This window comes from Limulus polyphemus, unplaced genomic scaffold (genome assembly GCF_000517525.1).
Source record: "Limulus polyphemus unplaced genomic scaffold, Limulus_polyphemus-2.1.2 Scaffold653, whole genome shotgun sequence".
In the NCBI taxonomy this organism is placed as follows: domain Eukaryota; kingdom Metazoa; phylum Arthropoda; class Merostomata; order Xiphosura; family Limulidae; genus Limulus; species Limulus polyphemus.
The window spans coordinates 440908-455757 of NW_013666263.1; the positions used below are offsets into that span (position 1 = coordinate 440908).

The following is a 14850-nucleotide window of genomic DNA, read 5'->3' on the forward strand; positions in this document are numbered from 1 at the left end:
TCAATAATATTCTTGTTACCAATTATAGTTTTAGAATATCATGCCTTTTCAAAAAACTTTCATTTCTACACATAAATTCCTTTGAAAATTGTTTGGAATATAGTGAACCAGTTTAGTGTAATAACTATCATTGGTTTTACCTTCCATTAGTTTAAGCTCTCATATATAGTTAATATCAGCTGTGAAACTATTCTGTACATGTATTGCATCACCTAATTGCATTTTTCACACTTTTCTTTGAAATCATCATGAATTTTGAAGCCCTAATGCATGTATGTACAAATGTGTTTCATAGATGATGCAATACTGTCTAATTATTACATCAGCAGCTTTATAGGCTGTCTGGGTATTGCATCAGCTTAAAAGCTTATCTGCTACAATGTATGTATAATGCTACCATGGCCAAGGGTTGTGAGTTAACTCCACTGAAAAAAACAAACAAACAGGGATTGTTTTTCTGAGTAAAGAGGGACTTTCAACAAGGAAAATTGCTAGAAGAATTAAACTTAATGAGTCTTCTATGAGCTGCTGGGTGATGAGATATAGTAAAATTTGCTGTGGTAGAAAGAAAGCTTCCACAGCAGTTGATGATGGTGTTCTAAAACGCACGACCCTGCAGTATCATCGACTGGCATACACAGGTCTCAAAAGAGCATGGAAAGAAACTTTAGGGATCACTGTCACCGTGCACACTGTCTGCTCTTGCCTGAGTTCAGTCAGTCTCTCAGCAAGACAGCTAAGAAAGAATCCTCTTCTCACCAACAAAATGAGGAAGATGAGGCTCAACTGGGCCAAATAGCATGCTGATCAAATTGAAGCAATGTGGCACAAAATGATCTTCTCAGATGAATCAAAGTTCAGCTATTTGACTCAACAGCCTAAACCATAGTGTGCATTGCAGTAATTTTTCTCATTTACCAATCTCTTCTAAAGTACACTGATGGAAAAAAAAACTGATGCAGTTACATTTTTTAAAGAAAAAGAATTCTAAGACAGTAGTTGAAGCCAACAACTAGTGTCTTCCCTAAGTAAGATATATTATTTCATTATTGTTATTTTTATTAACATATTGGTTAGACTGTTTAAAATATCTAACTTTATTACTTTTTAATTTAACTTTTTATTATTATACTTTTATTATGGAGATTGTTTTGTATTGTTAGCTTAATATAAGTATTTGGGACTAACTTATAACAATAAAAAGTTAATACAGTTGTATCCAAAGTCGTCATACAGAGATTAGATAATTTAAAAAAATTCATAATTAAATCTACAACCTTAGACAACAATTTAAAATTTATAATGTTTCATGAATTTTGCAATTATATTAAAGCCTTCTTGGCTTAGCTACTTAATGTTATAGAACTCCAAATTAATCTGAAGCATTAGCACTAAATTTTAATGTTTCAAGATACTTTATGATTTCTAAGTGTAAAAAGTAAGACTTATCAGTACCAAAAGCAGTAGCTAACTTCATTACAACAGTGACTTTCAATCAGAAATAGCAGCACCGATGAAGACAACATACATGTACTTTTATAGCTATAGAAAAATCTCCAAACTACACATATCCTACTTGTATATCCTACTCAAGTTATATTTCCAGGAAGTAAATGCACACCTAAAAGCAATGATAAGAAATTCTTTGATGGGAATTTCCATAATAGCATAAGATACATGTATCCCAAACTTTGAGGGAAGGAAACATGTTTTTTATGACTATATTACATAGTAACACTATTCTAACATTCAATTTGGTTTATATTAACTATTAGCTTGTTTTTTTTATTATAATGTTGAGACATACAATTAGAGCAAGAAAACAAAACCACACAACACGTTATAAAACACCATTTTATTTTTTAAATATCGTACACATAAAGTTTTAAATTGTAACTGAATAATTTAATACTGAAATCTCAAATTCACATACTGAGATTTTGCATTATAAAACTTTTAGACTGAAAACTGATCTGCTCAATGTACTTATTTTTGTTTTTCTTTCTTTCATTCATGTTGTTTATACAAATAATGAGTTAGTGACTAAAATATATTTTGCAAAAGCATGTTAAGAAAATATTTATTGTTTTGAAATATTAGAATTCCTCTTAATAAACAGTTTTATAGCCATATATTATGATTATTCAAAAAACATAACAAATCTCATGAACCATAAATATACATTAAAATTATATAACTTATGGACTCACATTTGGTACTTAATTCAGAAATGTTGAAATTCATCTATAAGTTTACCCAAACTGCCTTAAATTATGTAAGCTCATTAACACTAAAAAAATATAACTCATCTGATATACATAACGAAAGAGCAGAGATACTCAGAGACATATGTCCCTCTTTGTCCCTGAATAACGATACTAACAAGCAGAAATGGAAAAATTAATTAAAAATGATATACAGTAAACTATGCAAAAAAAAAATTAAGAAAAAATTGTTTTTAGTAGTACCTACAGTAATGGAAGGGATTAAGGTGACTAAGTGGCTTGGCATGATTGGATGCTAAACATGGCCCTACAGGAAAGTCAGTTATTTTCTTAAAAAGAGAAAGTTAATGCTTCTAAGAAAAATTATCTTTACACCATGAATATTACCTAGTCAGAGACTTCCAAGGCTTCTATTAAGTACCTTTCTTGTTGAATGCTGCTTTATCCTTCAGTATATTTTTCCTTACATAACTTGTTCTAGATTATCTTTACACCATGAATATTACCTAGTCAGAGACTTCCAAGGCTTCTATTAAGTACCTTTCTTGTTGAATGCTGCTTTATCCTTCAGTATATTTTTCCTTACATAACTTGTTCTAGATTATCTTTAATTTTTCCTTCTTATTTATGGGTCATTTTCTTCCAGTTTCATTCTGAACTGTTTAAACTTTGACATTTTTATAATTAATATTAATTTCAAACACGTACTTACCTCTGAAATATTAAAAACATTTCCTTGTTGAGTTGCTTTCTTGTTTTCAATAACCATGTGATTTAGGTTCTAAATGTCCTTGATACAATGCAGAGAATTCATAAACTTACAAGATCTACCACTGAATGAAATTGTTGTCTGCATTCATACACAACAAGCTCTAGCTTTACAGCTATATCTATCATAGGCAGACCAGATGCTATATCAACAAAATCACAAAGAACAAATGTAGTTAGAATGACAGCAACTTGATGATTTTCTTGATGATATGTTATCTGAAAACTTGTACATACCAAAATACCTGATAAACTGAAAAGAGATAAAGTAATAATAATAACGTTAAAATAAAAAGGCAGAAAATGCATGCTTTGCTTATATACCACAAGACTACAAAATGACACATATACCTCTTTTGCACTGAATGGTTGCAAAAGCCCCAATTTCAGTGACAAAGAAAGTGTCACAAACTACCTGTTAATGAGTGAAAAAACCACAGTAAATTCAACAAACTGTCAGAAGTCTGATATCAGAGAAACTAGTTTTGACACATTCGTGAGTCCTCTTCAGTTTCACGTTGTCTTCCGGCAGGAAAAAAACTGGTCAACAAATACCTACATGACCCCTGATATTGGAATTCCCTTAAGGACACAGGAGATCAGGAAGTTGTTAAGTTTAAAGTGACCTTGGGAGGTGTTGAAATTAGGCAGACTTCTGATTAAGCAACTTTTGACAATTCTTCTTTTTATGTAGTTACCCATTTTGTATAAAATTCTTGTTGAATCAATTTGATGGCCAGAATCTCTCATATGAAGAAAAATGGCATTGTTTTTGGTTCTATATTTTGTGTCTTTTTTTTATGTTCAGAAACTCTCATGCCAACACTTCTTCCAGTTTTACCTACATAACCTTTCTCACAGGATTGGCATGGTATAATTAAACTATGTTATTTATATTACTATGTTATCCACAAAGGAAAAAGATATCTTTAAAATATTTTCAAACACCATTGTAACATTGGTGTACTCTACAGGAATTTTGAAATGAAGCTGCTGAAGGCAAAATGAGAAAGATTACAAAAAACAGTTTATCATGTTTTTCTGAAAATGTATTTCCAAACATACTTATCTCTGCTGACACTAATAGCTATTTCTCGATCTTCATCTTTGCCATCTAACATTGTGTTCGCTTGCTCCAGTCTTTATATACCTCACTCGACTGCCCTTGGCAATATCTAATTTGCAAAACTTTACACCGGCCCTCTATGTAGGTACTGTATATAAGCAGTGTATGCAGACAATAAAATCACTTTTTCATGACTCACCTCATTCCAGTCACTAACACCGGCTCTTAGTGGGGAGGAAAGGAAAGTGAGTGTCAGAGGAGGTAAGTATGTTTCAGTTTAGGAAAATGATAACTTCTAAAACATTCATACCTCCACTCACACTAATAGCTAGAATCCCACGTTGAGAAGGCAGAGGGGCCGGTGAGGACAGAGATCATACAGAAAGCATCTGCAGAGAACAAATATGTACCATGAGAAGTAGTATCAAAGTGGAGAACACTGCACTACATCCAGAACAGGTATGCTCTTTACTCAGAACTACAGAAAACTGAAAAATTATACAAGTATAATGGTCCAGCCCCAACCAAACAGCCGAGGTTCCACAACTCTGGTTGAATTTAAGGGGTCATGGTACCCATATGCCACGTTGGTAGCCAGGGCAGTTGGACCACAGATATATATATATATATTAGTGATAGGATCCCTACCAGTAACCACAGAATGATGCATTTCAAACCACTGGATTTACGAATGAAAGCAACACCAAAGTGGACAGTCCTTCTGATCAACATGAAGAGTCCAAAAGGCAACATCCAGGTCTGAATTGACAGGATCATATGCCATACTCCACCAAAGTCCAGAACTCATCCAGTCTGGATTTATAAACAGTTGTCTTTACTCCCCCACCAAGTGAGCAAGGAGAATTCTGCTCACCCGTGGAATTATGGAGAGCATGTAGAACACTGTTCCACCAAGGACCAAAGATGGGATCCCGTCGTGTTTGGATTTACAAGAAGTTAGTGGACCCCCTGCATGAACTACGTAAGACCTGACAATGTTCATAAGAGGGTCCAAGCACACACCCCCACAGGATAACTAAGCGTCAAATCTAGATTGGTTTTTACGAGTAGGCTCCAGCGTAGGTTGGTCCTGCTCCTACCGACATCCAGGAAAAAACTTCCAGGGACCCAGGTAGTTGTGTCCCCAACTTCACCCTCTTCTCCGAGAGTGGAGAAAACTCAACACTCTGAAGGATAATCCTCAGTTCACTACTCCAGCAACTGGGAACTAGATGTGGTAAGGACTCCTGAGCTCCACTAGTAGAAGTAAGGGGGAGGACATAAGCGTTGGGAAGTGCTGAGGAACAGGTCTCTGGAGACAGTGCAACAGGTGAACTATGTTTCCTAATTTTGAAAAGCAAACTGATTCAACTGATTCAGCTCTAAGATCAGCAGGGACTGGTAAAATCCCCTTTAGCTTTACTCATGATAGTCCATGAGTAGCAGTTCATTAGAAATATTGTAATAAGATATCACCATCCAGAATTGAGTCCAGATGGCGTGTGAGGACCGGCGTAAAGTTTCGCAAATTAGATATTGCCAAGTGCAGTCAAGTGTGGTATATAAAGACTGGAGCAAGTGAACACTATGTTAGATGGCAAAGATGAAGATCGAGAAATAGCTATTAGTGTCAGCAAAGGTATGTATATTTTGGAAATCAAACATTGTTAAGTCAGCCAAGGACAACAGTGAAGATATGAACCTTTTAACAAATTGCATAACTAGTGCATTATATAATAATAATAAAAGTGAAAACTCATCCTTCCCCCACTGTCTTTCTGAAGAGATGAGGAAATTGAAGTTAAATAATGATATTGTAATCATAAAGTCAGACAAAATGAACCAAATAATTATCTTTTTTTATGAGAGAAAGTTAAAAGAACTCCTTATGGATGGGTATGTTTATGAAAAATTAAGCTCCAATCCCTTACTTAAGAATGTGTCTGACTTTAATGGACAACTACGTACAATTCTTGCTGATTACCTAGATATTTTAAAGTTAAAATGTATTAATCCTTCCTTACCTTACATGTACAGTTTGCCTAAAACACATAAAGAGACATATAATTTATAACATGGGTTCTTTCACATATCCATTATCTAAATGGTTAGCAGGACATCTATCCATAGTTGTTGGAAAAATCTCATCATCAACATCCAAAACAGTGTAGATATTGTGAACAAAATTAAAATCACTGACCTAAAAAAAGAAAAAATGTCAAGTTTTGATGTTGAAGCTTTATTTTCCAACATAATTACCAACTAGTGTTTGAAATTGTTGTGAATATGCTCCAATTAATATTACTTTTCATTTGTTAGTTGTTTCATTTATAGTTTGTTTTGTCTTGTTTTTATACAATACAGAATAAATCTCTAGCATTGCCATGTAAATTTTTCAGTCATTCATCTACAATTATGTTACAATTTGGATAATTTTTAGATTTTGTTTATGAATGTTAAATGACTATTTATGGCAAACATGGTTTAGTTTTCACTTCTCAATTTTTCATTTTACATTTCATAATAGTAATGATAAGTGTATACACTAAAAAAGTTACTAAACTAGCACTTGTGGCTGTGCACAACATTAACATTTTCCAACACTGAAAATGTATTTCCAATAAATACTCACAACCTCTCACATAAAGCTTCCCAATTCAGTGCTACCCTCTATATGCAAACTTACTTTCCTTGCCACTAGCATTGAGACTACCACCTAAACTCTCGTGATATTGCAACATTGTTTCATGCAAATGAGCCTGCAACAACCCTCTACCAATAGGAGTGTGACACACCCTCCTAACACAGCTGACTCCCTCTATACTAATTATTCAATCATCACTCTGAGATTAGGAAAGAAAAGAAGATGGACCCACAGTAGGGTGGAAAGAGTCGAGTATGAATTGGAAATATATTTTCAGTTAAAAAATGTTAACTTCCAATATAATATGTAACCTGTGCTCAAAAACAATTAGAATTCCACCTTGAAGTTTGAGAGACTGGTGCAAAATTTACGATGAGCCCCCTTTGGAAAATGCTCAAAGGGTACTCATGGTATGTGACACCATATACCATGCAACAGTATAGGGGTATATCCATAGGAGACTGAACCTTGTCTATAACAGGGTACACTCTTCATCCATAAAGAATAGAAGCATTGCTAGATCAGGCAGAAAAAACAAACAGTCCAGAACCTGCATCAGGCTCGTGAATCCAAAGTACCCCAAGAGAGAGAGAAACTCCCACACAGGAAGATAAGGAAAGGATAGCACTTTAGAAACCAAACTCACCATGGCCTGGGAGCAAAGTGGAGAAGGCTGAGCTCCACAGAAATGGGAAATGAAGAACACACACAAGTGAACCAGATACTAAGTGGGTGTGAGATGAGACCTCTCCAGCCTAACCCACCAACCAAAACATGCCACCTCCCAAAGAAAGATAAGAATATGTATGTAGCAGTCCTGGTGGGATGGAGTGAAATCCTGGAGAATGATAGGAAATCTGTTCAATAGCATCCTTGGCCAACGTGTCTGAAACTGTCACTCAAAGATGCCAGCAAGATACCTGAACCCATGGAAGGGGAACATGAAGCAATAGAGGAAAAATAAAGAGTAAGACCCTCCAAAAAAATTGTAGCATGAAGCAGTCACCCACAAACCTAAGCCCTAGATCAGCAAATTAAGCAAAACAGGCCCTTACTGGCTCTGAGATCATCAGTGCCAAGAACTATGCACAGAAAAAGAGCAGATGAAAGCAAAGGAACAGACGGAAGGGACAGGAAAAGGAGAAGTTGTAGAAGGAAAGGAGATTATAATGGGAAAAGAAAGAGCTATGGAAAGATGAGAGACAAGGGAGGACAAGAAAGAATGTTGATACATGGCTTCAACTCATGATGGCAGAGAATAAGGTATTCCATCAAAAAAATGGTGGCAGAGGAAAGGAGACAGAGAAAGTTTCCTCAGATAAAAGGGAGGCAAATGTACTTGCAAAAGAAGTGTTCCTCCCCAACAAATTCTAGCAACAATGCAAACAAGTCAGAGAGAATGAGTATCCACCAAAAACCTCACAGGAGCATGGGAAAATGCTTTGAAAGGGAGGAAAAGTAACACAACAAGGTAGTGAGGGTATGACCAGAAAAAGTTGAACAGAAAAGAGAGTATATGACCCCCAAGCCTAAAGAAGAAACTCCAGAGTGTGGTTGTCCAAGAAAGGAAATATAGCCTGATGTTAAGCCAAGACATGTGGCAACTGGGAAAGCAGGATGATGCATGCATGCACCAGAGTGAAGTTGCGATAAAGTATGTTCAATATAGGCAAAAAATTTGGAGAAGGAGAAAAAAAAAAGTCAGAAACAGGGGATGAATTAACAAGTCAAGGAGAAGCAGACAGTCAAGAAGGAGTGTCGTAAGAACACTTATGACATCATGCTTTTCAAACATTCACTTGTACTTTTCAATTGTTTTCATTGCTCCTTTTTCTGGATATCTACACACACCCTTAAAAAGGTATTGGTAGCATAAAACATATATACATTGCATGTTTATGAATCAAACTATCAGGTCAAATTTATTATTGATTTTCTACTTTTACTTGATAATACTTACTTCCATTTCTAAGAGTTTTCTTCAAAAAATTCAGCACATTGTGATATTTTTCAAAACATTGTGGTTCTTCTTCAACTTAGTGAAAAAAAATCTGCTGTAAAAGTTCATCTACTAGTGTCTACATTATGTGCAACATCACATAAAGCTGTGTGTGTAAACAAGGATTCAACCATGTGAAAAATAGTAACTGGCTTCTTGTGCAAGTTCTGACCAATCAGAAGCAACATTTCATAGAAAGCTCCTTTTTCCCCTTAAAAAACAGCAATCAATTTTGCAACTTGACAGCTACATATTAATAGTTTTGTGGATTTTATGAAAAGTCTTGGTCATAAGACTTACTTGTCACAATGCAATTTGGTTTGCCACTTTATTTGGGTTGGGTAGTATTCTATATGTGAAATGCAGGCATTATATAGTACATTTGAAACCCAGGATAAGCAAATATTATAGCTGTAATTTTCCTGACTCAGAATATTAACATATCTTTATATAGAGATATTCAGATAATGTTTTCAAAACTTCATAAGAGAGTGTATGTGGTCAGTTAGGAGTTCTATGTGAACAGCCTATACCCAGCTGTGAATCACACTGATCTCTTCCTTAGGCTGCCACACATGGTCATGGCTAGAGCAGATGTCTGCTTCTGTATGTTGCCAGTATGCAGATAAATCATTTCCTCTGTTGTCACAACATCTGCTGTACTGAACATATGCAAAAATAAGTGCATGTGAAAGGTCATTTTCATTTCTGTAAGAGTGAAACCAATCTTCTTAGATGTATTAGCAGAGCTTGAATAGAGTTTTAAGCAAAGTTAATGATTCACATCAAAACTGCCATTATTCTTGTACAGATCAGAATTGCCACTGTTCTCATTTAGAGCAGATTGTATTCTGATGTTAGTCCTGAGTTGTAGTGGTTTGCCAGTTGCTCTTCAAACCAGAAACAAGCACTGTTAGAAGACCATTAAGTGCTACCTTATTGTTTAACATCTATAATAATGAAAGGGCATCCTTGTGGGGCTGTGTGTGACTGCCATAACTCCAAGAGGAAAGAACCTAGAAACCTGAAATTTTGCACACATACTAAGTGGATCTCGAGGGTGTGCACCTGGATATTGTTACTTATCCACATGTGTATGTATCTTTTCATGAGGCAAGGTAGGGAAAAACCACATAGAAAAGAATATGTGACCACCATATCTCCAAGGGTAAGAGCGTAGAAACCTGAAATTTTGCACCCATACAAAGTGTACCCTGAGGGTTTGCACCTGGGTAATAATACCAATATTATTTCTGTTTGCTAAGTAAATATACTAAATTGTGACCAAAGAAATAAAAAATATATAACCAAAAGGTATGACTCGAGTTATTTATTTTTGGACCTAGAACTTAGAACATCTATACAGTTTCAAAAACACACTGGGTCCTCTTTTAGGCATGTATACCACAATGTAAATTTCATTGTCATATATTATAGCAGAAAAAATATCAGATGTTGTTGATATTACTTATCCACATGTGTGCGTGCATCTTTTCTTATGAGGCAAGCTAGCAAAAAAACACATAGAAAAGAAGAGGTTCCTTATGTAACAACTTTTAATATATAGAAAAGCTAGTGCATTTTTGCATTCCAACAATGGCTTTTATGTTATGTTGCTTAGCAACAAAGTATATAGTTATACTTTTATGCTAAAATGGGTTCAGAATACACACACTATCAACCTACTAACCTGAGCAAAGCCGGGTGCTTTTGCTAATAGTAAATAATATTTTCTTCATTAAATAACCAGTCAGCTGTGATGACAGTTACTTTACATTTTTGTTGAGTCTGATGAAATCATATTTTACATACATTTCCTCTGAACATCCTGTTTCACAATTTTAATAACTGCATGTGAGTTAAAGTTTATCTAATGATACTACACCTATAAAAACATGTATTTAGCCATCCATGAGTGATACCAAAGAAGGAGAAGTGAGGAAAATTGCAGTTGCATGTTTTTACAACTTTGTTTAATTACCATTCCATCTTTCTCTGTTGATTGTAGTGATTTTTTGGAGTAGAACATTTTCAATTATAACTTCAACAAAATAAACTGAAAGCTTTTTTTGGATAGATGAATAGCTAGATAGACCATTTATTTATGATACAGTTTATGCATCATATGCAATGCTCAAAATATTATTAATGTAGACAGTTTTTCACATAAAATAAGCAACATACTTAGGAAGTATTATGAAAGTGTTAGTGCACTTAAACTTCAAATTAGTTTCCACAGCTACCAATTTTTATATATGTAGCACTGTGAAAAGAGTCATTCTACCAGCATAATATTTTTATATAAGCATATTATAGCAAGTAATAGCTATAAATTAATCTCTTCAGTACTTAATATATATATATTTGAATAAGTTAAAACAGCTATAGTACACTGGTACATAATATTACAAAACATTGCTGAAAATGTTATTGAATGTCATTCCAGTATGAATGCTCTTCAAAATGAAAAAAGGGTTCAAGGTACATGTCAAATATAACTTGGTGCTGCAAGTATACTAAAGAGTAAACAAAATATAAAGCAAGAGGAACCATCAAGTAAAGAAAACAGAAGCTAATTAAAATAGCAAACATTAAAGAGATGTTAATCAACTAAGCATTTAAGCAAGGATGTTAAGGCAATGAAAAAAGGAAAATGGTTAATGAGATAGCCTCTAGATTTTTACCTGTAAGCCTATCTCGCTCAATGCATTCACGGTCAGAAGGGGAGATATATGTAAATACATCAGAAGGCCGATAATATTGAGGGTTAGTAAACAGGAATCTCTCACCTAGGGAAGAAAAAAAAAGAAACCCATATCTGAAGTAAATTGTCATCATGCTGTTGACAGACTTCTGCTACTTCAGACAAATAATAGGATGGAAAGAAAGAGAAAAAATATAACTAGTCCATGCAAATAATGCAGGTTTTAAACAAAACTACAATAAAAGAAAACTTTTATGATGAATTAAAGAAAGTGAGTGTATTACAGAAAACATATGCAAGTAAATTTTCATGTCCCTAAAGGCTTGAGTCTTATCTTTCCCCAAGAATGAGAAAATCTCAATGGAAAAAAAATCTTAATAATTTAATTTTAATTTAAATTAATGTATAATTATAATACTATAATTGCTGTGATGCCTAATAACTACAAACTACATCATATTCTGTGATATGTATTTCTAACTTCAAAAATTATGTAAATGGCACATTATGACCAATTTAATATTAATTAAAAAATCTTATGAATTATATATTAACCATAAAGTTCTTTTGGTTGAATAATGGACTTGTTTCACTTTCCAGCCTATTTATGTCAGATTTAATGCATCAACCGAAATTTTTAATTCTCTTTACATCAAATGAAACAAATACTTGGCACCATTATAATAATATTGAGGCAATGATAAGGATGGACTATAAATATACAGAGTTTTATATATAAGTTAAAATATACTGTAGGAGAAACCAAGTAGTATTATCTATTAAACAAGAAGTAAGCCATTTCTATGGTTGTGTGTGCAGTATATCTACCAAAACTAAGGAAGGATGACACTAAAAGATAGAAATAACATTATTCTGACAGCTATGATAAGTGATGAAAATAAATGTTTTCAGAGCTATTAATGGTAATTGTGCAAATAATACTCATTCAAACATCAAATATTTCAATATAAATTAGCATCCTTATTTTTTCCAGTCCAAAATTCTACATTTTTTTTTTGTGATTCCAAGAATTTTAAAAATCTCATATAAGAATTTAAATGTAACTGAAAAAAAAAAATTAGTCCAACAAATCTTGACTTAAGTATGCATACATGCATGTGTTTAACCCTTTCGAGATGGGTCACAGTGAAAGGCCATGTCATCTTGTTTGTTGACTCACATTCAAAATTTTATTGAACTACTATTTTATGAATTTATGTCAATAAGATAAGTTTGGTATCAAACTGTAGATTATAATTCAAATTTTAGTATTATACATTAATTTAAAAGTAAATATTAAAAAAACACAGATAAACATCAATTTTTGTGTGTCACGTGGTATGTTAAATGCAGGACTTGTTCAAATTAGGTGTTTGTGAAGTCAAAATACTAAGTCTATAGTTTCATATGAATTAGAAATTCAAATTACCGATACTGACAAGCTAGAATATAAAATTAGGATGTCTTATCCATTTGCTAAGATATTGCTCATGTAATAAATCAAACACAGTGGCACCCCACCCACCTCTTTCCATTTTTGGAAACACTCCCTTATTTACATTTACTTTTATATATGACATGAATAACCAATAGGAAGCTCAGAATGTCCCCCTAGTGGCTTTCTTAGGATGCCATTTCTTTCTTTTGAACTAAGATTTCAAGGAGGTAGGGTGTGTCTTTAGTCTGCTCGAAATTTCATATTTTTTTTTTTACTAAAATACATCTTAGTTACTAAGCTTGATAAATTATAGTGAAATTCTATGGTATTGATGTAGCAACTTATAATTTTTTAGTTATTCAAATGTATATATATTAAACCTAAAATAAATTGTTTTGTTTCATATCCTCCACGTGCAACATTTTTAAAGTCTTAGCAACCTACGTCAAGCAGCAACCGAGTACAAAGGTTATACTTAGAAGAGATAATTGTTTGCTTTACTTCTTTATTTACTGTCTATGTTTTAAGAAAAATAAGTTTATGAACTTATTTCAAAATAGCAATAATCTATATACATATATAATGTATGATAATTGAAATGCGACTGTATTTTACAAAATACTAGTCTACTAAAACACAGTCAAGACAAGTTACTTTGTACAGACCAAAGGTCATTTTAATGTTATTGGATACGGTAACATGAGTGCACGTGTGCCGTATCATTGTAACTTCTGTATTGTTAGCCAGGCATGGCTGAAAGGTCAATATAATAAAAATAATAAATATATACAATTGTATAATGTTATGAGATTTAAGCTACTTAGTCTAAACATTTATGTTTTCGAGTTATAATTTGTGTTCATTCTAGAATGAAAGAGGCATAATTTATATTTATTTCCAAATTTTTTTTGGTGGTTGTGAGATCTACCAAATCTGTACAGAGATTAATTACTGAAAATATCAGATAAAATATAAAGTTTTTTCTTAAGAAATGTTTGATAACTATCTGGAGATTATAAAGATTTTGCATATGAAATTAGAAAATTTTCTGATGCATAAAAGTATTTTTAATCTTAAAATGAAAATTACTTTGCATGATAGATAGGCAACATGTGAAAAGAAAAAAAAAGGCATGAGAAAAACACTGCTTTACAAACCTTAAGATTGTAATGTTTATTGATGATCTGAAAAATTTCATTAACATTCACTTACTAATTTAAAAGTTATATCATGAAAATTATAACAAGCACAAAATGGTTACGAGGTTGGTCCCTGGGACAGAGCCTGTGCAGAAAGAGTTAATACTGTAAATCTTAACCTTGACATACAGGTACACATATATGTAACAGACTGGACCAAAATTATCAAGTACAGAGTTGCTACTTTTTTACAACATCTCATATTTCTTGAATGTACATGTACATTACAAACAGAATACATGAACTGAAATTCATTGCTAGGTATCTGTCAAAAACCAAAAACATCACTTTTCTCATGTCTAATTAAAATAATTACAATTAAAACAAGTCACAAATTAAATTTTTCTAGCAAATTAAAAGATAAATAGCTCTTGTTATTATGTTTTTAGAGAATATTGTACAAACTATGAAGTATGTAATTTAAGCCATTACATTGGTACACATTACACCAATACATTTATAGTCCTATGTAATTTTACACTGTAAAAATTGCCAAATAATATTCTTATTTTCTGATAGAAGGAAAAATGCTTAAAAACTCATTACTAAAATATTTAAAATTATTTTCCTAGGCTATCGAAAACTGCAATTTCTGCTATATCATTATAGCTTCATGGTTGGAAACGTTTCTCGACTCCAATAAAATGAAAAAATTTATATACAATATCTTTTTCAAAATATGTTGCATTATCTGCTTATTCATTCAAAATTTGGGTATAAAATGCTAATGATAGGTCCTTGAATTGTAACCATTTAACATGGGGAACTTCAGAAATATACTGGTATGCTCATATATATATATATATA

The 14850-nt window shown here is 32.9% G+C and overlaps 1 protein-coding gene across 8 annotated transcripts in view; it reads right to left on the bottom strand.

The window, feature by feature from the left end:
- Positions 1–14850, bottom strand: part of LOC106459727 (H(+)/Cl(-) exchange transporter 3-like) — a 91813-nt gene that overhangs the window by 66702 nt on the left and 10261 nt on the right. For 4 of the 8 annotated variants that reach the window (XR_002610617.1, XM_022386255.1, XM_022386254.1 and 1 more), the window contains exon 3: positions 11387–11491. The exons of the other annotated variants lie outside the window; for them this stretch is intronic. Coding sequence is in view for 3 of the 4 variants with exons in the window: in XM_022386255.1 (XP_022241963.1) it covers positions 11387–11491 (105 nt within the window). In the remaining variant the exon portion in view is untranslated. The remainder of the gene's footprint in view (positions 1–11386; positions 11492–14850) is intronic. 8 annotated transcript variants of the gene reach the window in all.